The sequence below is a fragment of the Centruroides sculpturatus genome, unplaced genomic scaffold (genome assembly GCF_000671375.1).
Source record: "Centruroides sculpturatus isolate CEXI.00-Female unplaced genomic scaffold, Cexi_2.0 scaffold802, whole genome shotgun sequence".
Taxonomy (NCBI): domain Eukaryota; kingdom Metazoa; phylum Arthropoda; class Arachnida; order Scorpiones; family Buthidae; genus Centruroides; species Centruroides sculpturatus.
The window spans coordinates 273,687-299,895 of record NW_019384927.1 but is presented as its reverse complement, the minus strand read 5'-3'; the positions used below and the strand labels follow the sequence as shown (position 1 = coordinate 299,895).

At 26.0% G+C, this 26,209-nt stretch overlaps 1 protein-coding gene across 1 annotated transcript in view; it reads left to right on the top strand.

The window, feature by feature from the left end:
* LOC111631928 (hemicentin-2-like) overlaps positions 1 to 26,209 on the top strand; it is a 127,601-nt gene that overhangs the window by 76,350 nt on the left and 25,042 nt on the right. Inside the window, exon 2 of the mRNA XM_023376266.1 lies at positions 17,630 to 17,938. Within this exon, the coding sequence (XP_023232034.1) occupies positions 17,630 to 17,938 (309 nt within the window). The remainder of the gene's footprint in view (positions 1 to 17,629; positions 17,939 to 26,209) is intronic.

Here is a 26,209-nt window from a genome sequence, read left to right as displayed (position 1 = left end):
AGGACTAGTGAAGGAGAAAGACAGAGTTTTGTTGGGGTTAAAATCTCCGAAGAGAACAATTTTATGAGATGAGAAGCTTTAAAAAGTAGTCAGTCTCTCCAGAAAGTTGAGAAGATCAAAGAAATTGATGGAATTGAAAGATCAATAGTGAAGCAGAAAAATTTGGTAGAATGAAATTAAGAAACTTTCAACCAGATAGGATCAAATCAAGAGGATTCAAGTCCTGTTAACTGATGTAAAGAAAGTTTGGACAGAACAAAGAACATCGAACGTCTCCAAAAGTTAGATTCGTTTGAGATTTCAAATCTATTTTTGAACTGTAATGGAAAGAATAAATGTCATTTATATTTATTAATTATATTCGAGTCGATTCAAGTTAATTACATAACGTGTCGAAAAATTATAGATAAACATAATGAAATCTCAAGATACCTGTAGGTTATCAAAGTATTATCTAATATATAGAAATATAAATGTTTATACCATCTTTAAAATGAACATTATTTGATAAAAATAATTAGAAAAATGAACTTTTGATATCAGTTTGTAAGTAATTCCTATTAAGATATTTACCATTGAAATCACTCCTGTGAGAGATTTCACTTTAAAACCTTAATTAAAATAAAAATTAAATAGCATCATTATCGAAATTGTTAGATAAATTAAAACAGTTTCGATTTGAACAAACATCCTAATTATACGAAATATTTCTTCGTGATTTTATCATAAAAATAAGTAAACTTTAATCATTTTTTAATGTTTTGAAGACTTTTTTGCAAATATAATTAAGAAAAAATATACTAAGAGACATTATACATATTTTGAATATAATTAAATAATAATAGAGAATTAAATTTTTAAAAATTATTTTATTAATTACATTCGATGACATAAACAATTAAAATGTATTAAAAACTTATTAAAATTTAGAAAATTCTTCTCTTCAGTAAATAGTTTACCGTGAAGGAAAGTCACATATAATAAAAATAAAATTTAACTGAATATGACGTGAGAGAAAATTACTATCAATAAGTTTAGTGTAAATTACCCTTCTAGGATTTTAATGAAACCAAAAATTTTCGGACGTCAACCTTGTGTAAAAATGATAATTAGATTATCATTGGAAGGGAAAATAAGAATAAAATTGATCTTGTTGGGCAGAGTGTTTGATCAAATGTTCGGGTTTGAAAGAGATGTCGAAATTGGTTGAGGATGCTTAGTTGTTTGATCAATAGTGAACCTCTTTCCAATCCATTTTATTCCATACATCAAATCAGGTTGATGGTTTCGTGTCGCAACTATTACCGCTCTACTAGCAGTTAAGTTCATTTTCTAAATTTGGAATTATCAAATGATCCGTTTACAAAAATGAACTATATAGCTATTAATATAATGCATCTTCTCGAATTCTTAATAAATGATACACAAATGTGAACTTAATAACTCCAATCGGATCATTGCTTTTTGTATAATTTTTGCTAATTAATTCAATTTTCTGTAACGTTTTTTCACGATATTTTTGATTAGTTTCTTTTGTTTGCTTTTGTTATTGCTCTTATTAATTTGAAACACCCCTTTTAACGTGTTTTTGACAGGTTTCGCCTTTAAAAATCGTCACAAAAAACCATATCTAGTGGAAAAAGAATTTTCTATATTAAAGAAACACATACCCTAAACTAATTTCGTGTTTTCATGGTGAAAAACGAGATCTTTAATAAGACACTAATCAAGGGAGCCAATAAAGAAACGCCCCAAATTCGTGTCTGTGAGCTCCGCCCAATCTCACGCGTGTCGGAATCTTTGATGACGCCCTAATTCAATTTTTTGGATAAAAGTAAAATTTATAAAATAAAATATTTTACTTTTCTTTCCACAATTAAACCAAATTTATTTTTAAAAATTTCTGTACCAATTTAATGTATTATAATGGCGTATAATCCATACTATAAGCTCTATAATTATCATAATAGTAAAGCCATGCATAATTTCATTATGAACACTTTGAAGCTATCATCATAAACGGATTTAAAACTATTATCATATAGTAGTAGTGCATAAAATTAACATATACACGTCTAAATCACAATTTCATGACGTTAGAAGTGCATAATGATATTATTAATGCATTTAAATTATCATCTTATGATTATGAATATATGTAAAGAATTGCTTATGCTGATTCATAATGCACAAACCTCCCATTACAATCTTATGGTAGCGATGTATATTTAATAACTGCTGTTGTATGGGGATAATGCACACGATGGTACTCACGTTAGTTACATAAGTTTCTTTTACATGCCAATACTGGTTTTTAACTTTGTCATAAGCCTTTGAAACACTATTATTGTATCATTTGTGTATTATTGAATCATTTGTGCATAATTCTAATAATAAAAAATCTAAATAGTTTTTACATACGGTGTTTATATTAACGCGCAACGGCATATAAGACGTAAGCAATTTTGATTGGAAAGTAAAGAAATATTTTTAATCCAAAGAAAAATATTGTTTTATATTAAAAAATGTAAACAAACACAAACACGAGTTCTTTTTTTTTGTTGTTGTTTACATAAACAGAATGTAATTTATCTACAAAACTATCCTGAAATCTGCTTAACTTGCACTGCACTGCAAACAACAAATATTTGTAATGTATTGCATGTTGTTTAAGATGTATGCGATATCTCACGTAAAAATTAGCGATTTTAATCACTAACAAAATGATTACTTTTAACGCTACTAGTGGGAGGTATTAATTTCCAATTTTAATAAACACGTGCCGTTTTCCGAACACGTGCTATATCATGACATACATGTCGTAGCAGATTAATTGGTACGTCTAAACATATGTGACAATTGCAGATGTTCGGCAAGTTTTGTCATTAGTCATTGAGCTTCACCTGGCCTCTCACGAAATAAATGATTCAAGTTACAATAAACCTTACATGTACAGAATACTTCATGCATTATCAAACGAGTTAGCACAATTTATAGACGACGTGTTTGCTAGGTTATTCCTAATAAATAATTTATGTCCTGAGAAGAAGTAATGATTTTAAATAGTTATTAACCAGTTCAAAATAGGAAATTATGTAACAAAAGAGTCTTTTGTAAAACGGTCGAATAATTTATACAACATTTTTGATAAAATCAAAGACGACTTTTTCTTATATGTATATTATTATTATTATTATAAACTGTACACTTACGTGATTAGACAATGTCTTAAATTTGACACATTCGCGTGACAGAGTTTACAAATGGCTCGTTTCAAACACATTATAAATGTTGATCGTGCACAGGTTCAGCTTAATAATGTCGGGTATAATACCGATACTTCTTACAACTAATTACTTTCAGTTTGTTTCAGAAGTCTGGTTTGATGATAATTTGTATCAAATATCTCATTTAAAGTTATAAAAGGAGAAGAGAAATTTCCATATTTGATTAAATTTCATTCAGAAATGCGGAATTATTAATTTTATCTTCTGCTGTTGTTTTGTGTAAATGACCTGTTTTACGCATTGATAAACAGGATCTAATTTTGATAAAAACTCTATTTATGAATGTATAAATTCAAAATTTTCTTATCGGAACGTATTTTCGGATTATATGCATACATATAAAACTAATGAGATATTATTGGAAAAAATATGTGTATACATTTTCCGTAATACAAAACATTTTATCGATATTTTGTAAAATTGGAAGATGGAGAGATATACTGTTGTTAAACGATTCAAAAGTGGTTTCTTTTTAGAGATGAAGTTTTACACGCAGTAAAAAGCTTTAAGATTTTATAGTATATCACAAATAAATATTTTTCTAGACGATAGATGCAGACTATTCGATTGGTCGAAATGCTATGTCACCAGTTCGAGATAGGATTAAGAGATGGGCTGTAATCCTACCCTTCTCGACTCCATAGACTGTTCTTGGAATCAATACTTTCCATCTGCTCGGCTACTTTAGTTCCTTGTACACACCAGCTCGACTGGGCCGCTGAATGTTTTCTAAATCAGACTTTTTACTCCCTCAGCGCCATTTCCAACAGAGAGACATTCCTCCTACGGTAGAGAGGGAAAAAAACTACAGAAATAAAACACGAATAGAAAAATAGTACGAAAAAGCATAAACGGGAAAGAAGTTTTGTAGGAAACGATTTCTTTTCCGATTTTGCCTTTGATGACAGAATTGACTTTTGTAAGGCCGATCTTTTCTCTGATAAAGTATCGTCGGTCAATTAAAGTTCGAGATGATTCTCCACATTTTATCGGGATTTATTAAATTTGAACTTTATTAATGATTTTTTTAACAGTCGTTATTTTGAAAAATAATAATTTAGGTTGTGTTTTATCTAACAAATTTGAAAAAAATTCAAATAATTAGAATAAATTATTTGTTACTATGTGAAATTAATATCTAAATTTAAATACAGGTATATTTTATAAATGCGGGCATAACTTTAAATTATACCCATATAAAAATTGAAATACGGGTGTAGATAAATTATATCTACACTTTTTGATTTGATTTTTATTTTATTTATTGATTTCATCGGAAGTAATTTATTTTATAGGAAATTATATTTTGTCAATAAATTAAATATGTAAAGAATTAAATTTAGAAAAGAAAATAAACTGAATAAAGAAAAGACATAAAACGTAGTTTAAATTATTAACCTGCATCTAAAACTATTGTTTTATTTTAAGAAAAGTTTTATACAGTTTGTTTTATGTTTGTTTCAGCCTATTTTTTAAGTTATGTTACTATTTTTTCTTCGTCAAGAAACTCCGAATCTCTTTTATTTTTAAAAAATCTATTTTTTCATTTTCTCGTTCTTTTTTTTTCCTCTTTCTTAATGATATGAATTTTTAAAGAACGAACCATCCTAATGGTCTTTCTGTAATCTTTAAAAATTCATATTATTTTTAATCTAGTATTTAATTTCAATCCAAATCGTGTTAAGACTTCCTTTTCTATTTCAATTTCTTTTTCTTTTCCATTCGAAAGTGTTTGTTTTAAACTTTTCTATTTTTTATTTTTTATTTTCAATTTCTGTTCTCTGTGTTTATATCTCTTCCAATAGATTCTAACCTATTCCAGTTGAATTGTTCATCAATTCCAGATTAATGGCATTGCCTTGATGTATATTTTTACGCAATTGTTTTCTCCCTTATCTCTAATATTCTTCGAGTCTAGTTGAGTATACTTACTAAAGTTTTAAAGCCCTATAGATGATATTTGCCCTTCTAATTCTGTAATGAACAGAGGAGTCATTTATCATTACGCTTGTAATCATTTAATAAGAATTTTGTTTTTTTTAACCTAAATCTTAACCCCTTTCATTTATTGTTTTAATCCCCAGGACCAGACGTTCTTGCCAGACTTCTGGAGTCATAAATCAATATATCATCTATAAATACTATCAGAATTTTCTGGCATTCGCATCCGTTCGCAAACATTTTCTAACATCTTTTATATAATGATATTAAAAAAGGAGAGATAATGCTTTCTGTTGTCTTAATCCCTTCTTAACATTGAGCTATTCTTTTCTAGGGTATCTGTTTTCATACTAACAGCATTATTTTTATATAATTCTTTTACCAAGATCATCTTCTCCTTTTATTTTCTTTTCTTAATCTCTCCTTCACACACACACTCATTCCTTTCTCAAAATATTTTCTTTTGCCTCCAAAACTTTGCTTTTTACTGAATTTATTCTATCATAAAATTAATAATAAAAATTATTTAAAATCTTAAAAATCGTACGAAATGCATAAAAACTTGATTTAAAAGTTAAATTTAACTACAAAATTTAAAAAGTTAATAATACTTTTTTGAAGAGAATTTCATTTAGTATGCAGAAAATTTGTTTTAATTCAAAATATTTATCTTACTTATTTTTTATACTTGAATAAAAATTTATTATATTATTTTTTTAATTCAATAATTTAACTTATAATGATGGTTAAAGAGCTTTATCTGTCAATAAAAAATATTTAAGTAATATTTTATCATTGTGCTGTTTTATCATGCGTGTTACGAATTTCAAAAATTCCATTGGTGAAAGTAAAAGTACTTGTATTTTAAGTCTGAAATATATCTGAAATTTATCGGTTTTCTTAATTAACGTAGAAATCTGGAAAACAAAGATGTAGGAAATAATTTTCTCCTGTGCCGAATTTCGTTTAAATTGGACCGAAGGATTAGAAGTCATTAGTGGGACACACGAAGGCCATCCTACCGGCTTTTAGTTTAAGATAGCAAAGTTGGAATTTAATTAGTGCAAAAAGTCATTAAAACGTAAATTAACTCGTATAATTTGGTTCCATATGAATCAGTATGGAGTAGTCTTTTTCCCATTAAAAATCTTGAGATCAGAATGTTGGTACTTGAAACATTTTTATATACTTTTTAAGAAATACTTCTAATAAGTATATTTCAGTTTATTGCTGAAACTTGTAATATCTTTCAAGAGACAAAATTTCTATATCTCATCTTGAAGTTATTCGTGATTCTTTGCTTTGTAGGATGGTTTTGATCTTTTCTAACATTTCACACCTTTAATAAGAGCCAATTAAAGAACAAATCGATAGAAGTGAGAGGATATATATCAGAATTAACTGAAAAAGCTGTAGGAGTTTTTCGTTAGAAACTATTATATTTAGTTATTTGATTTGTTCATCGAACCGCTACGCAAATAAACACTTATTAAAATATCTTAGCAATGAAAATTACTCAGAACGATAGTTATTAAATTTCTAAACATCAAATTTAATAACGGAATGTTTTGATGTAGAAGTTCTTTTCTTAAAATTCATAATTTTGAGTTGTTGGATTTAAAGGCTTTCGTGAAAAATATTTAAAAAAATAAACTATAACTTTATAAATCACATATGCTTATATCTGAAATATGTTGTGTTTTACATGTATGGTAAAACGAGGTAAAAATAATATCTAAATTAAATGAAAATAAATACATTTGATATAGGCATACAGAAATTCAAAAGACATGTAAACAAAACGTTTAACGCAAATATCAAAGTTAACTATCCAGATGCCATTAAACTGTGGAAAGTAAATCTAACGACATTTCAGACGATTGATCCTTCGTTTGTTATTTCAAACAGCGAACTTACTTGGATCGTTTAGTAAAATAGATCTATTACAAGTTTATACTTATATCAGTATCGAAAATAAACCATTTACTATGACAATTTATTCTTCATAATATAGGTTATTTCTATAAAAACACGGCAGGACCATACTAATTTCCTGAAGGATTTATTATATGTTCTGTTGCGTTGTTTGGATCTTCTACTCTTTCGATCGAAGTTGAAGAGATTTGCAATGTTGGCAATCCACGACCAAGTAAGTTTTCAAAAAAACTCAAAAAAGAAAAAAAAACTATGAAGTTGCGAAATATCTTCAGGCCATAACTGTTATACAACAGTTATGACCTCGAGCTATTTCAGTTTTTAAAGTTTTAGAATCGATTTGATCTCGCTTTTAGAAGTGATTTTAAAAAAAGAATTTAGTTTCTAAATATATTTGCATTGCCCTTTATTTATATTATTTATTGATGCCAGTAGGAATGGGTGTTTTCAGATATTTTCAGAGATGGTCTATTTATTACTGGAAATTTATTTATTGAATTTAAACATCAATTACTTACTTTAATTTGACATTTTTAAATTATTTTAATTGATAACTTCAAAAATGATTATAGATTTTCGGTTTTACGATAATTTACAGTTATTCCATTAAGTTCTTCACTTTAATATGTCAGAGTGTTATGATGATTCTTATCATTTTAGACACTTAGATAATCTTCAGTTTCTTAGCAGTATTCTTGGCCTGGAGATGTGGCCCATTAATTTTCGTCTTTCCACGAAAATCATTTCTAATGGTATCATTCAATCATCAATAAACCACACCAAAACGCATTGATCTTTTTCTTTCGAGAAAAATCGAATAAGCCTGGGGTAAATGAGAATTCGTGTTTTATCGAGCAATCGAAGTGCCATTCTTGATCAACATGTATAAATCGAACAACGTTAGTCTGTAACATAGTTTTTTAACTACGATTTACCTAACTTTCACTATTTGAATTTTGTTTACTTTTCTTTTACAAAACATGAATATTAATTCATCTTGTTTCAGTTCTATTCGTTTAAAATATTGGTTTAGTTTTCAAATTGAAATTAGTGTTTACGATAAATAATTGTTAATTAAATACTTTCATATATCCTTTCTTTTTTTTACCAAAGAAGTCAATTACTTTTCATTTAGTGGTAAACGAGAATGAATATTGAAAATTCATATTTCATTACTGAACGGTTAACAATTCATTTTCGCTCTTCACTTCGATCTACTTCTTGATATTTTCAACATGTAAATTCAATATGTTACAAAATAAAATTTATTTCAGTAAAAATGATCAGTAAATCAGAAATCTTGTTTCAAACAGATTGTGTTTACGTTGGTATTTTTATGCAATTCACATTTCTCTTATCGCCAGTTTACTGTGTCTTCATTTATGCCAGTAGAGGCGAGATATTTTCAGATTTCTTTCTTAAACTTAAATTTAAAGAAGTATAAAGTATTATATTATCAATTGTTGCTTGTTTCAAACAAACAATTTATAATTATATTTTATACCTAAAAAACATGTTTTTAAGTCTACAAAAGAAAGATCTAACAAATTTTCTTTAATTCCTCTCGTCTTTTCTTTATTAGTCTCGAGAGTGAAGCGTTGATTTAATTAAAGGTTCAATTTTCTCAATGTATAAAATGTTACTAAGAGTCGTATAAAGTTATTACCTACTCATGCAAGATACATTTACATAATAAATGTTGCTGGGGGAAGTTTTGCGAAATGATAACTAAATTTTCAAAGTGAAAGTTTATCTTATTCTATAAAGCCTTTCACGTCGCTACTTATAGATTTTTAATGGTCATTAACATTAGTAGGATTCAGAGTTTTAAAAATAGAAAATTTATTCAAGTTTTAGATTAAATAAATTTTCATTTTAGTCTCGTCTTTTATAACAGAATATAAACTATTTAATTACTAATCCTATATTTTACAACTGATTAGAAGCAATAAAATAACAGTGTAAGAGACTTCGCGATGAGATACTCCTTCTGAATTTTATAATTAAGCTTGAGGTGTTGTTCAAAAATCAGTCTAAACCTATCATTTTGCAAAATTACATTATTTATATGTCTTTTAGATTATAAAATAAACATTTTAAATTATGTCCTGGAGTAAAAGATACTCCTTGAAAATGTTTAGTGTAGAAAACAGCAATTTTTATATTAAGAATTTTGATATTTTGTTTAATATTATAGATATTTAAATACATAAGTAGACAATGTTTAATTTGTTTTATTACAAAGTTTAGAATTTTTAAAAAATATACAAATTCGTGGAAGAAATTCAAGTTTAACTTTAGAGGAGAATATAATTTCTTCTACGAATACAATACAAAGTATATCTTTTCCCATTCGACACTGACAGTAATGACTACATAATTACTATTTAGAAATAAAAAATATATTTAATAAACACGAAAAATCTGGTTTTCTCCGTTTTAAATTAGCATTATCGAGTTCAGTGACACAAATTAATGACACAAAATGTCATTTAAATGTAACCCATGCATCGAAAATTCGGTAGTTATGACGAAATGTTTTTCAACCCTCTTATTATAAATTATGTAGAGATATTTATAGTTACCTAAGCTTTAAAGGTGTTTCTGTATATTGAGAACAGATCGCAGTCCGGCTATTATCATTTAGAAGCATGACAGACGTTATCGATTGGAAAAGTAACCCTTAGAACATGTGAATGCTAAATCAACGATGGGAACTGCCTGCTGGTGGTTGGCTCTGTCAGAATAGAACTTATTGCTATAAGAAGATCAAATGAATTAGGATAAATACAACCGAACAATGAAGAAAAAAATTGTAGTATTTTCAAGTATGCCTGGAATACAATCGATAGGGTGATGGAATACTTTACTGTGAAAGTGGACAAAAGTAGTTTCATCCAATAAATTCCCTCGGATAAAATAGTTTTCGGATGGACTGACGTGCTTTCATTTGTCTTGTAAAATATAAGGTCTTGTTTATTGCTATAAAAATCCATTATGGTGGAAAAAATTTCCTACAATATGTGAACAGGGTAATCAGTTATCATTATTACCAACAACCAAAATATTATTTGAGTGATCACTTCATAAAAACAAAAATAGTTTTCTTGAAAGAGAAATTTATCATTGAAGCTAGTTATCGGTATTAAACGGTTTGAAAAGATTTTAATAACATCCGACATCAGAAAAAGCAATAACAGTTAAATAATTTTTCCATTTTTCTATAAAATATATTTAAAATATACGATTTCTAATAATAACAAGAAAATTATTTTCTTTAAATGATTAAAATTTTGATTTGTTTTTCTTTAATACAGACGTTTAAATGGCTCCATTAATTTGTAATGGAATAGATAATTCCGAGTATAAGTAAATTTTAGAGTCTGTATGAACTCTGGCAGAGGAACAGCTTCATTAAATTCTAGTAAAAATATTGTTTTTTAATAATTGATAAAATTTATTATCAGATTAAGTTTAAAAAATTCTCGTCCGTAATATGCAGAGGACATAAACTTCAGATTATTATCCTCTTAGATCGCTATAGCTTAATAATTATATCCTTATTTTCGAAAGAAAAAATAAATTGCATAAAGATTTTAACGATATTATTAACATTAAAGCTTTGATGGAATTAGCATGTTGAAGTAATTAGCGATTATTTATCATTAAATATATTTTAACTGATAATAATTTGGTATTCAAATAATCATTTAGTTTTTTTCTGTGATGAAATGTTATACGCGTCGTTGAAAATTATTTTATGGTATTTTATGTAATTAAATAGGGACTTCTCTTTCATACCTTTCTTAAGTCTTATGAGATAAAGTTAGGCTGTCGTTCTGGTTCTAGTAGGAGATGCAGAAGGTCGGTTACTTGTTTCGCTCCTGATAAGATCAGATATCCATTTCAACGAGGCTGAGCATGCTGCCAAGCCACTCTAGGGTCGCAAACTACTTTATTAGATCGAACCTGTACACTTCTAGCTTGAAGTTCGTCGCCAATCTGATCATTATAACAACTACAATTTTATAGATTCTCAAAATTCATAAAATTTGATAGAATATCTTCGTNTATTTATAACTAAATAATGCAAAATCTGAAGACGAAAAATCGATAAAAGCTTGTCGTAAGCGATATAGTGCATTCAATTTTTACGTTTCTTAAAGCGTGTATAAATATATTAATTCTCTTCTTTTTATTCATAGATGCAAAATGAAGATGCTTTGATCTTTCGTAAATTTCAAACGCGGTTTATAATAGTGAATTATTTTTGAATGTTTGCAGAATCATCACTTAGAATGGATATCTTCATTAATGCATTCATCGGTCCACAAAGAACAACAACGTTAATATTGGAAATGTCGCGATGTGTTTATAGACTCTGAAGTTCATCGTCTGTTATAAGTCAGTCAATCCAACATCTCGAGAAATTCGATGAGGAGCCAAGAAAAACAGACGATTGCAACGAAAAGTGTTTGTCTACTAGAAGTTCTGTCCTATCGACTGATCAGATAAATACATTTACACGTCTTCTCTAACATGAATTCGACTATAAAATTGCATGAAAATCTACCAATAACTTTATAATAACTTGATAAGAATTTGTTAAAATCTGTTGACGTTCCGACGAGAATTGTAAATCTGCTTGTAGAATATTGGTCCCGTTTTTTATTCCCAGAGGGCTAAAAAGCTATCTAAAAAGATTGAAAATGTACTAGTTTATAGATATTACTGCTGGAAAGCTTGCCAAGTTTACTGACATAAAACATACATTAGAGTATGGAAAGTAGTATGATTAGCTGGTTGATAAGTCGTGTTTTATTAGTTCTTCCATACGTTGCTTTAACTGCAAAGGGCAATTGCAGATCTTGGTAGATTTGTCCCACCCAACATTTCATGGCTTTTTCAGATACTACAAATGTTGTTAAAGGTAAAAATTGACAGTCACATATCACTTATGATCTAGAAATTACTATAGGTAAGGAGGATATAAAAATATTCTTTGATCACTCGTAGAAAAGTTATGATTTTTATAGACTAATTCGATAATACGTCGTATATNTTTTAAAAATATTTTAACTTTGTGTATTTCAGTTAAGTAAATTTTATCAAAAATATAGAAAATAAAATACCATCAAAGTCAGTACCATCTTTCGGTCCAGGAGGAGGAGGAGTAATTAATGGAGGTGGATCTAAGAAAATAAACTCGTAATTAGTAAATTTTATATTTAAAATAATACAACTAAATAAATTGAAGTAATTGGATCTATCCGGCAACGAATTGATTAACGTTCCCGGCAAGAGTTAAAGTTGTGTGTGGCGCCATCTGTTGATAGTTTATATTTATTTATTTTTTAAAATTTTGTCAGTAGGGAAATCCATAATAAGATGGTGCCTATTGTTGCAATAGATATTGATTTTCACGTTTTCCATTTTCTGTGGGAATTCCTAGAACACTGGTTTTCATCCAAAAATTTATGTTGGGCGATATAACCGTAAATCACAACAGTGACCGGCAGACAACTTACTTTTCTGCCATTTCACACGATGAACGATCTTTTTGTAATATTTTCCTTTTCCATATTTTTAAAAATTAGAACGATACATAAATAATATATATATATATATACATTTTAAAATATATGTAACATCTTATTTGTCAACTAATAAAAAATATATTATAATAATTAATAAAACTGTACACGAAAAAAAATTGTTTTGGAAGTTCATTGTTAAATGAGATATCTGTAGTGAAAATTTGTAAAAAATTCTTTAGAATATTTCACATTCATAAGACACTTAATAGGGTCTACAGATGGAAAAAATCTCTAGAGTTTTGATAAAGAAAAAGAAAGAAAGAAAATGGGAAAGTGGAAAATCTGTAGAATAGTTGAATAACGCCTGTGGCCAAAATTCGAGAATAATGGATACGTATGTAAATATGATTCACTTCAAAAATCTTTCGTATCACAATAAGTTTCGGGCAAGTTAGAAAGTTAATTATCAAGAATAACAGCAATATAATCCTCGAATAAAAGATTTTTTCATAAAATCGTTTTATAATAGAAATTCAAACAATATTTGAATATTTTAATCTTTTTTAACCGTTAAATATGGGATTTTTCTGTTAGTATTCATAATCCAGTTTGAAGCTTGTTAATTTTAATTCTCTTAATTCTTTTAAATAGGATTAGTATTTATAAGTTTACATAACAATTCGATGCTGACATCTTTTTATTTTTCCTTCGAAAGTTTATTGCTAATTTATAAATTGCTAGTCTTAATTTATTGAGAACAATAAAATGCTTAAATATACATTTTTAAAACTTTAAATTAAAAAAATTTACTCTATAAACTTATTATAGAATAGCATAGATGATTAGTTATGTTAATGTTGATAATATTATAATTTATCAAACTCTAATTGTTAAATTACACTAGATCTTGATTACATAAAATCAAAAGGGACATTTCATTCGATAGAAGTTAAAAAGTTTTGTTCAAACCAAAAATTTTTCAGTTAAAAACATTATATAGCAGATGTTATTTTACTATAGTTAATCAGTTGTTTATCGAAAATCTATTTATAACTAAATAATGCAAAATCTGAAGACGAAAAATCGATAAAAGCTTGTCGTAAGCGATATAGTGCATTCAATTTTTACGTTTCTTAAAGCGTGTATAAATATATTAATTCTCTTCTTTTTATTCATAGATGCAAAATGAAGATGCTTTGATCTTTCGTAAATTTCAAACGCGGTTTATAATAGTGAATTATTTTTGAATGTTTGCAGAATCATCACTTAGAATGGATATCTTCATTAATGCATTCATCGGTCCACAAAGAACAACAACGTTAATATTGGAAATGTCGCGATGTGTTTATAGACTCTGAAGTTCATCGTCTGTTATAAGTCAGTCAATCCAACATCTCGAGAAATTCGATGAGGAGCCAAGAAAAACAGACGATTGCAACGAAAAGTGTTTGTCTACTAGAAGTTCTGTCATTCCATTAACTCTACATTTTCTTGATTGAATGGTGTTACTAGTCAAGCGATGTAAGGATCTTAGAAATTAGCAGTTTATCGAATTAGCTAATGTTGTAATAGAATTCACAACCTATTAGTTCTTTAAAACGACTAAAAAAGTCCTATTATAATCCGGTTTGAATCATTGCTGTAAACGTGGAAATATATTTATATTAAGAGACCGTAAATTAAAATTTCTCCAGAGGTTTAATAAATTTTTTTTAATAAAAGCTTATTAAATTGATGGAAACGTTTAAATATAAATAAAAAAAAAGGTTTTTTAAGTAGCCATCTAACAAATGTCTCTCCTGTTTTAATTAACAAATTTATAGATAATGAAGAAAAACTTCGGTTGGAATTTGATTTGAATCGCCGATCGATGAAAAATATACATAAAAAAAATTAAAGTCATCTTAATTATGTTTTGATATAAATTATCAAGTTCATAAATTATTATTCTTTACAGCATCATCCTTTCTTTTATACGAAGCAGTTTGAATAATTATATTTGAGAATTTTATTTTTATATTTAGTTTTAATTAAAATTCATTAATTTCCTGAATAATTAAAATATAGATATATGGCAAGTAATAAGCTTTTTATTGAGATGATTTCATTTATTTAATGATAAGTTCTATTAATGATAATGGATTAATTTATAACGAAAATTGTTCTGTGTGTCTAGAGTATAGATTTTTTAATATGTAAATTGCTCTTCGGATAATTTCAAAAGAATTTAGTTGCATGTTCTTTTATAGATTGCTATTTGCTAGATCGTTTAATACATAATTTTAATATAAAATATATAATCATCACTAAATATATAAACAATTATTTAAGTTAACGATTTATAATAAATAATTTATATAGATGTAATTAATAAATAAATAATATTTTAATCTTGTCAGGGTGGTCCAAAAGTTGATTAACCGCAATATATTATTATTTGGAAGCGAATGACACGAAGAATGCAGCTGTTCAAACCGGTGTTAATTATTTTTAAAAATATATATCTATTAACTAAATTTTGAATCACACTGTATATAAAGTGGATTGTAAATAAATCAAATAATGTTAAGAAATAGTAAAATAAAGCAAATTTTCTTGGGAGTCTTTGCTATAACTGAAAATTATTAAAATTAATTTTTGTATTTTCATATTTTAGATATAAGATTGTTATATCTTACATTTGAATAAAGAAGAAATATGTACAGTAGAAGTAGATGCATACCTGCCAAATTGTTATTCGAATATAGACCTACATTCCAAAATATATTTTATAAACAATTGATTTTTATGAGAATAGAATATTCTATGTTCATAGAAATTGTTTAGTCTAATTTTCTCTGTTTTTTCCCCTATTGTATATGAGTTTTACTCCAAACCGGAATATTTTATTGCAGGAAAAACATAGTAAATAATTTATGAGAGAATTACGACGTACGTATTTAGATTCTAAGAGTACATTACATAATTTATTAAGGTTGTATAAATATAATTACGTATAAAAATATAGGAGTAACTTATAATTTAAATTAAATATTTCACGTATTTTAAAAGTGTAAAAAAGTATTTTTACAATGTTAACTTTTAAATGAAAAATTAAGTTTTTATTACTTTGTTTTATCATTTTAGTGCAATTAAGATATTGCAAAAAGTAAATGCATTTTTAATAACTTTTTATTTCTGTTTGTTTTCTTATTTTTATCATTATTGTAAAGCAGTGGTAGTGTATTAGTAAATTGTTCTAAGAAAATAAACATCTGCTGTATCAGAAAGAATAAAAATAAACTGCTGATCTTTCCAACTTACTATTATGTATCTCGTATAGTATTTTGACTTTCTTGTCATTTATCATTACGGCATTTGTTTTATGTCATTTAGAAAACTCTGGAAAAATCAAAATTACTGTTTTCTTTTTATTACGCAAGGTTTGAATATTAAAAATGAGGGGGGGGGGGAATCTATAAATGTATAAACTATTGATATACACACTTTTAAGAACTTTCATATTATTTTCTAGTTAAAAATACATTTTTTCGGGCATTGTTGTAAACATCGATTAAAAAAATTTGTAGTAGTCGCGTTGAGCAAGAACCATGCTTTTTTTAGTAAATCATTTATTAATGGTATATAGGCAATGCGAGATGCAAATGAGGTAATATCCTCATGTATTCTGAATAATCGACAGTTGCTCCAACATTGGTTGTCAGTGCAAGCCACGCTCAACAATGACAATGGCTTTGTGACTGTTGCTGGCATGTTACTGTCAGTTACAATGCTGCTAATTACAGTAATTGACATTAATTTATTATATCCAAAGGGGTTTTAATCAGTAGGAAATATTATGTCTGAGTAAACTTAAATGACAAGTATGCTGTACGGTAATTACTAAGTTTTAAATCTCTGGGGCTTGTGCTGATTGACAAGAGAAATGATCATTTCTACTTGATAGAACGTTGTTTGGAGTACTATTATAGTTTATTACTAATAGTTATACCAAACTAATTTATTCTTGTCTTCTCTAGAGAATATTCCGGTAACCTGCACATGCATGATAAAGTGGAAAATTTTACTATCGAGAATCGTATTGTCAATGCTATCAATATTTTAAAAATTAGTCTCTGAATTTTATTGAAAAATTTACATTTTTTTTATTAAAATCTCAGTTTCAATTTTCAGTTTTCAATAAAACACAAGAGCGTTGCATACCGAGTAAATTGAAAAATTTTAGTAAATATTGCGAAGTTGTAAATTGAAAAATTTAAGTCTTGTTTTTTATGTAAAAAAGTAAAATAATAACAAGATTATACAAGATTATACAAGAAAAAAATGTAGAAAATAGAAAGTTAAGGAAATACAATGTGATAAAATTTAAAAATACACTTTAATTTAAACAATAAATAAAAAAATATTTACATAATTAAACAAATGTATATAAAATATTTATATCAGTTTCAAAAGTAAATTTATACCTTTATACCTTAAAAATTACCTTCTTGATATTTTCAACATGTAAATTCAATATGTTACAAAATAAAATTTATTTTTTAAATTCGAATTTGTAGAATATTGAAAAGTTGTAAGTAAAGAAAAAGTATTAATAAATTTGAAAAATTATATTAAAAAAATAAATAAAGTTAGACTTTTATCTCAGAAAAAGGTTGAAGTAAATTGAAAAATGTAAGTAACAGTTTACCGCGATAACCCGATATTAAATAGAATTCCATCTTTTTTAGCTATTAGATTTGTCTTTCTTTAGGAACATTAAATTCTATCAATCGTGGTCTACCAAAGTGCTTTCATTTGTCCTTTGTTACTCTAGCAAAGGAAGTTAGATTTCACCAACATTTCGTTAAGTGCTTCGGCAATAAGCTTAGACCAACGGCAAATCGCTTTTCTTCTATCCCTCTGTAATCGAATCCATCTTCTTTCCAGGTACATCGCCGTTACAAGAATTCGACACTACTCCAGTAGACACAGAAGTAAACCCCGGAGACACAACAGTTCTAATTTGTAAAGTGAGAAACAGAAAGGGAGAATGTGCGTGGTTGAAAGACGGTAGGGTAGTTGGAAAAATTCAAAATAAATATGACTTTGAAAGAGAACCGTCAGATGGTGATTGCAGCATCAGGATCAGGAACAGCAGAATAGAAGACGATGACGGAAGATGGGAATGCCAAGTTACTCAAACTTCACTAACGGAACTTACTCTCACTTCTCCTGAAATCAAATACACCGTCAGAGGTAATTTAAGATATATATTTATAGAATTATCTTATAATAAATATTATTTTATCTTTTTATATATATATTTTTCAATGTTCTGATCATAAGTCATTCTGTAGATTCTTTCCTTTCGTGAGTTTAGTTCGTTATCCAATAACTGTAATCTGGAACACGGTTACGTGACAAATGATAAATTTTAATACGATGATAATCGGCAGTATAACTCAGCTAATAAATCAATTGATATGTGCACTGCATGCTTGATGCGATAAAAATGGAAAGAAATAATGAACAACGTATAATAAGTTTAAGTACTACGTTTCCACAGTCTTCAAAAGTATACTTTAAAATTAAATGTATTGAAAATGTCTTTATATTCTCGTTAAAAATACTTTCGTTTTGAGTTTTTAGTAATGTTAAGTGATTTTGTTTTCTTTATAATTTATTTCCATCAAATATTTAATAATTTTTAAAGTCGAGTTATGGTTTTTTTTTGTAAATAACCATTTAACTTTTGTTAATTCTTTCATAAACGTGCGAGTTTAACCGAAATGGTTATAAAGTTGTAGAATGTAAATAAAACATTCCACATAACTAATTCTCTACATTGTTTAGTCAGATTTCGTCATTTTATTTAGAGTAAATCGTAGTAAACCTTTAAAATATATTGCAACACGAATTTTTTAAAACCTGTCTAGAATATTCAGAGATCTAATTTAACGCCTAGTTTTTATCCAAACATGAAATTCTTCGTAGCCATTCCATTTCTACACCGAATTTCTATGAATAAAAGATGTATTAGCATTTAAATATATTCAGTAAGGCTGTAAAGAGGGTGAGAGTTAGCTGAGGACGATAGTGACAAAATCTGTCATCTCTTTTATGGATTTTACTATTACATTGTAGTATTGCCAACTGTTGCTGTAACATAGTTTTTTATTCACTAACACATTCACAAATGCATTCCTTATAAAATATCGAATTTCTAGCAAATACCTCCTCATGATGTTATGTGATGAAAGCAATTTTTCATAAGTTTTTTTATGCATGATAACAAAATTATTAATGAAATAATTTAAATCTAAACGTATTAAACTTGTTTTGTTAATTTTTAGTTGTAGTAAATTATTAAACGTTATTATTTGAGAAAATATTTTTTACGTTATGACTCAATTTACTTTTTATTGAGAAATAACAAATTCTAAGATAGTAGAAAGTTTATAACAGTTCTTAAGGAAAAAAAATAAAGTTTTGTAATTTCTTCAATATAGATAAACTTTTTTTACGACCATCCTATATTCAGCTCGACTTTTCGTACTTTTTACAAGTCATTTCATTCTAGTTTTATGATATATTTATCTCCTATTAACGAGGACATACTGAGACCAGTACGTCCTTTCCATTAAATTAGATGAAGTTTGTTGTACTTAGTTCGATGAGATAGACTCTTTAATTCTTTATGATAATATTCCCTCATCACTGATCAGATTCTTCTAACCCGGATCGTAATTCACAACCGACATCTGATATAACTATATCAAAACTGATCACTCGTACAGCTATTTATGTGATATAACTTACAATATAATGCACCGAAGTAAAAGGAGATAGGTAATTTATATTTTAAAATTATGCTCTTAAATTATTATTTTTAAGACTTCGATTCAAGTTTTTAACGAAAACATAACTTAGCCTTTAACTTCCTTACTAAGAACTAACTTTAAGCAACATTAAAAATATATTCTCTGACTTTTTTCAGATGATTAATTACTCAATGAATATTTTCTTCCATTTAAAATACGTTTTCTTACTCTTATTTTCAGTTAAAAATTTAATGTACATGCAATTCTCACGTAATTCGCCAATTGAAATCTTCCTGATTTTATGGCTAATTGTAGACATACTTTACATATCCTCCATGTCAAGGGTAATTATCATTATCAATTACCCTTTCGATCGTTAGCTATGTAATAATAAATTTCTCATCCTTTGACACACATTGGCCAAGAAGAAGAGTACCAACCATTCAAAACATTGTCTTGAGATCAATGTTTACAAGACCAGCAATTAGAATGGACATCGATTATTCTGACCTTAATAAGCAGCGAGCTTTAATTAAGGGCTTTGATGTGCCTTTAATACAAATATTTAAGATATTACATTTCTGTTTCTTTAAATAAAAGTTATATTTTTTTTTAGCTTTTTCCCTTCCTCGTTTGAAAAAGCATCAATTATTAATCATAAAAAATACATAGTAATAATTATATACTAAAGCTTTTATTGTCTTGTCAATGCTATAATAAATACGAAAAAATGTGTTCGCTAATATATTAGAAAATGCATTAAGTAATAAATCTCTGGGCATTATCTCGAATAAGAGAACTATTAGGCAAAGCATTCTATAATTCTAAAATTTTAGTTATTAATAGTTATATAAATTATATGTTGTAATTATTAATTAATATAGTTTTGCTATTATAACAAATTCTAGGAAAATTACAGTTTCGATGCTGCAATAAATTAGTTTAATATAAATTATAATTTATGGAAAGAAATTAGATCGTATAACTTTCCTAAATAATTAATTAGAAAAGAAGAAAAACGCCTCTCTCATAAAAATTATATATATTTTAAATCATTTTTTATTGTTATTTAAAATTCACTTTTAAGTAAATAATTCATTTGAAGCGTCACATTGTTATGAATAATTTATAAAACATTTAACGGTAGTTTGCAATTAAAATTGTAAATATTTAAATAATACAGAACAATTAGATTTGGGAATTTCTATAAAACATAGTTCTTTGAAGTAATAAATTTCAATGATATAGTTTTTTGTTTATCACATATTAATCACTTTAGTGTATATATACATTAATGTTATTGAATAATTTATATATTGGTGACTGAATTTATGCATTTTATGTAAAATGTATGAAAATTTTAAACAAATGAAAAGAAACAATAATAAAATCTGAGTATAAACCTTCTAAAAACAACGATAAAATATACGTATCTTATTCCTATTTCATTCAAACGTGAAATGACTCGATTTAAGTTTTTTTTTCTTTTTAGAATGAATTTGTTTCATACCGCCAACATCTAACCATAATGTGCTCTTTGTTTTCCAGTAAATTCTCTTCACTCCCCACTAAAGGAATCGAAGGAGAGTTAGTCGTTTTATTTTGCCATGAAATAAAATTAATTACTTAAGTGCGTTAATGGAAATCTTCCAATTTTATTGCAAAAGAAAAATGGTAAAATTAATTTTTTTTCCAATAATGTTAATTTTTATCATTCGTTATTTAATCTATTCATTTAAAATGGATTGAAAATCAAAAAAGAAAAAAAAATGAAAAAATTCTCAATTGAAAAGTTGTTAGGCGCTTCTTTATTAGATATTTTAAGGAATGTAAAAGTAAATAAGTAACTTACAAAGCTTGGTTTCAAATATTTTTCTTGTACGCAGTTTCATTTGATAGAATATGACTTAAATATATGCATTAAATAGGGTGATCGATATTTTGTGAAAGACATTTTGCATCTGCAAGTTATTAACAACTGTTGGAACGAAAGAGAAAACATAATTTTCCATTCGCCTTAACATCCAAATCATTTAGATGTTAAATTCCATCCCGAGATTATATTTAAAATTCTAAAAAGGAAACTAACTTGTAAGTAAAACACGATCACTCCTGTTTATTAAATATTTTATTCTATTTTTTATTTAAAGAAAAAAAGTTAAAAGAAACTAAATATTCTAGCTTAAAGTTCAACTAAATTTTCAATATTTTGAAAAAATAATTATAAAAAAATAATATTTTATTTTTTAATTAATAAATAAATTATATTCATTTATATTCGCAAAATTTAAACGAATAATATTTGTTTTAAATAAGTAATGAGGCACTAAAGAATCGATAAAATATAATTTAATATAAATTGTTGCTAAAAATAACCACNTTTTTAGCTTTTTCCCTTCCTCGTTTGAAAAAGCATCAATTATTAATCATAAAAAATACATAGTAATAATTATATACTAAAGCTTTTATTGTCTTGTCAATGCTATAATAAATACGAAAAAATGTGTTCGCTAATATATTAGAAAATGCATTAAGTAATAAATCTCTGGGCATTATCTCGAATAAGAGAACTATTAGGCAAAGCATTCTATAATTCTAAAATTTTAGTTATTAATAGTTATATAAATTATATGTTGTAATTATTAATTAATATAGTTTTGCTATTATAACAAATTCTAGGAAAATTACAGTTTCGATGCTGCAATAAATTAGTTTAATATAAATTATAATTTATGGAAAGAAATTAGATCGTATAACTTTCCTAAATAATTAATTAGAAAAGAAGAAAAACGCCTCTCTCATAAAAATTATATATATTTTAAATCATTTTTTATTGTTATTTAAAATTCACTTTTAAGTAAATAATTCATTTGAAGCGTCACATTGTTATGAATAATTTATAAAACATTTAACGGTAGTTTGCAATTAAAATTGTAAATATTTAAATAATACAGAACAATTAGATTTGGGAATTTCTATAAAACATAGTTCTTTGAAGTAATAAATTTCAATGATATAGTTTTTTGTTTATCACATATTAATCACTTTAGTGTATATATACATTAATGTTATTGAATAATTTATATATTGGTGACTGAATTTATGCATTTTATGTAAAATGTATGAAAATTTTAAACAAATGAAAAGAAACAATAATAAAATCTGAGTATAAACCTTCTAAAAACAACGATAAAATATACGTATCTTATTCCTATTTCATTCAAACGTGAAATGACTCGATTTAAGTTTTTTTTTCTTTTTAGAATGAATTTGTTTCATACCGCCAACATCTAACCATAATGTGCTCTTTGTTTTCCAGTAAATTCTCTTCACTCCCCACTAAAGGAATCGAAGGAGAGTTAGTCGTTTTATTTTGCCATGAAATAAAATTAATTACTTAAGTGCGTTAATGGAAATCTTCCAATTTTATTGCAAAAGAAAAATGGTAAAATTAATTTTTTTTCCAATAATGTTAATTTTTATCATTCGTTATTTAATCTATTCATTTAAAATGGATTGAAAATCAAAAAAGAAAAAAAAATGAAAAAATTCTCAATTGAAAAGTTGTTAGGCGCTTCTTTATTAGATATTTTAAGGAATGTAAAAGTAAATAAGTAACTTACAAAGCTTGGTTTCAAATATTTTTCTTGTACGCAGTTTCATTTGATAGAATATGACTTAAATATATGCATTAAATAGGGTGATCGATATTTTGTGAAAGACATTTTGCATCTGCAAGTTATTAACAACTGTTGGAACGAAAGAGAAAACATAATTTTCCATTCGCCTTAACATCCAAATCATTTAGATGTTAAATTCCATCCCGAGATTATATTTAAAATTCTAAAAAGGAAACTAACTTGTAAGTAAAACACGATCACTCCTGTTTATTAAATATTTTATTCTATTTTTTATTTAAAGAAAAAAAGTTAAAAGAAACTAAATATTCTAGCTTAAAGTTCAACTAAATTTTCAATATTTTGAAAAAATAATTATAAAAAAATAATATTTTATTTTTTAATTAATAAATAAATTATATTCATTTATATTCGCAAAATTTAAACGAATAATATTTGTTTTAAATAAGTAATGAGGCACTAAAGAATCGATAAAATATAATTTAATATAAATTGTTGCTAAAAATAACCACAGAAATTATTGGATATATGTTAATTGTGTTAATGGAATCCGAATAAATAAACAAATACTGTAATAGACAAATAAATTGTATACTATATAAACGAAGTAAATAATCGATAAATATCGTGAGAAGATTTTTATTTGGACTAAATTAACTTAATTTTCCAAATTAACACGCTATATTATATAAGTAATACTTAAATTTAGATATTAATCTATGAACACTTTCAACAAAGTTCTTTATCTTTCGTGTTTCGGGGGGAAAAACGCAATTTTTGAAATTTATTAATCACGTAAATTGCAGATAAAAAGAATAATTAAGCTACGCAGAATATTAAATTATTTAACAAAAAAAAAAGTTAATTCTAGAATAATGCTGATAATTTATATTTATTCTGAATTTAATTAAATTTTAAAAACTTTGTTTTTTTAATATATATTTCATAAATACGTATGTTAATATTATTATAATAGGCCTATAATTAATTATTATTTATTCATAAATAAAAAGATATTTGCTAATTTAAACTGATTCGATTTTCTTTTTCTTTTCTACTTTAAAAACTGTCTTGTGGAAGACAAATCTTTTGAATTTATGCAAACCATGCTTTCATTTGTTCTGATATTTATTATGTCATCTGCTCATGAATATATTCATATTTTGATGTCATATTTTCTCGAATTGATGATGACAAAGAGCAATTGCTTTTTAATCAGTTTTCTCATTCAGCGACTTAAGTCTTCTTGCATCAACATTCATTTACCTAAGATCATTCTGTTAATAATTTGTTGCTTTTGGATTAATCCTAAAGAATATTTTATGATTTTCTTTTCTTAAATCCGAGATTAGTTAGTTATTCATTGTCTCTAAAATAAATAATTTATTGAAAATGCGATGAATCACACAGATTTTTTTCATTATTTCATTTGTTAAATCTATCATTTAAATGATAAAAATCGATCATTTTTATAAATTTTCTTTTGTTTTTAATGATTATTAATAAAAAAATAATTAAGAAAATTATATTTATATAGCGCTTTCGAAATTATTTACTTTGTTTTTTGAATATATATTTTTAAAATTTTCACGTCTATCACATAAGAAATGAATCTAACAAAACTTTTCTCACGTGATAAAGAATTCTGTGCAGAATTTATAATTCGTGTTTCTTAAGTTTCATATTTAAATAATTTCTATGAATTCGTGTCTCGTATAATCGCGTAATCAAAGTTGATGATTAAGGAAAACGCTGATGCTATGATTAGCGATTAATGATACGATCTGCAGATGTGAGACAAAGCAGTTGCAAATTATGATTTGCAGTGGCCAGACATTCCAACGTGCATGGAACGTCTCATTTTACGCGTTTGAAATGATCTTAGTTTTCACAATAGTTATGAGACTTGGCGATCATTAAACGTTGCGCTAATGTAAATGAAACTCTTGGTCGTTTTGTTCGAGTTTTAATCTACAAAATTAACAGACCGATGATTGTATTGCTGCTACTTATCAGATATTTGCAAGGTTTTACAGATTTTGAATATTTGTTAAACAAATATTGATATACAAACTGTTATGTTTCATAGTTCTTAATTACATGCAGATAATGAAACATTTCTTGATTTATACCTTATTTTAAATTTTCTAAACATTAATATATATGCCTGATTAATATAAACAGGGATTTTGATTAAAGAAAACAAAAATTATATTATGAAATATATATCAATTTATAAACTTTTACGTATTGGTTGGCTGTCTTAACGACGATTAGTCCAAAAAAAATACTACGAACATACTTTTTCTTCTCTATTTTATTTTCTCAACTATTCGTTCTTACTTTTTTCTTTAAAAATTCATATTTCTACTCAGTCTTTGTTAAAATACTAGACGCGTTTTTACTTTAAGGCAGACCTATAACATAATAAATTCTTTTTTGTCTTTAAGTTTGTTTTCTATTTTTTAACTTATTTTATTTAAGTATGATTCACCTTAAATATATTTTTCTTTATTCCTTCATTCAAAGTTTTTTTAAAAGTTAAAGTTAACAATCGAAACAGAATACCACATAAAAAATTTAAATAATTAATTACATGTGTGTAGAATAGCTAAAATGATATTCATCTGTTTTTCTTTCATAAAAAAATAATAATAATTTTTATCACAAATTTTATTACACTTTCCTTCTTGTAATAATTTAATATTAGGTTGAAATGTTATCTATAAACTATTGTTTTTTTTTACTAATATCCGATATATTTAATGAAATTATATTTTTTAAAAGTTTAAAAAATTTCGTTTTATTAGTTATTATTAAAACTTTTTTATACATTTTAAATATTTGATATTTTAATTAATAGTTTATCGCTTTATTATGTAAATATTTTAAATCGATTTTTTATATTTATTTATTTTTCATTTTATTTATGTGAATAGTTAAAAAAGTAATATGATTTTTCCTTATCTTTATTATATATATATAATAAGAATAGGCTAATGGAGTATTATTATATGGGCATCTTTTAATTATAATTTACAATAATAGTAATAATATGTTAATTATGG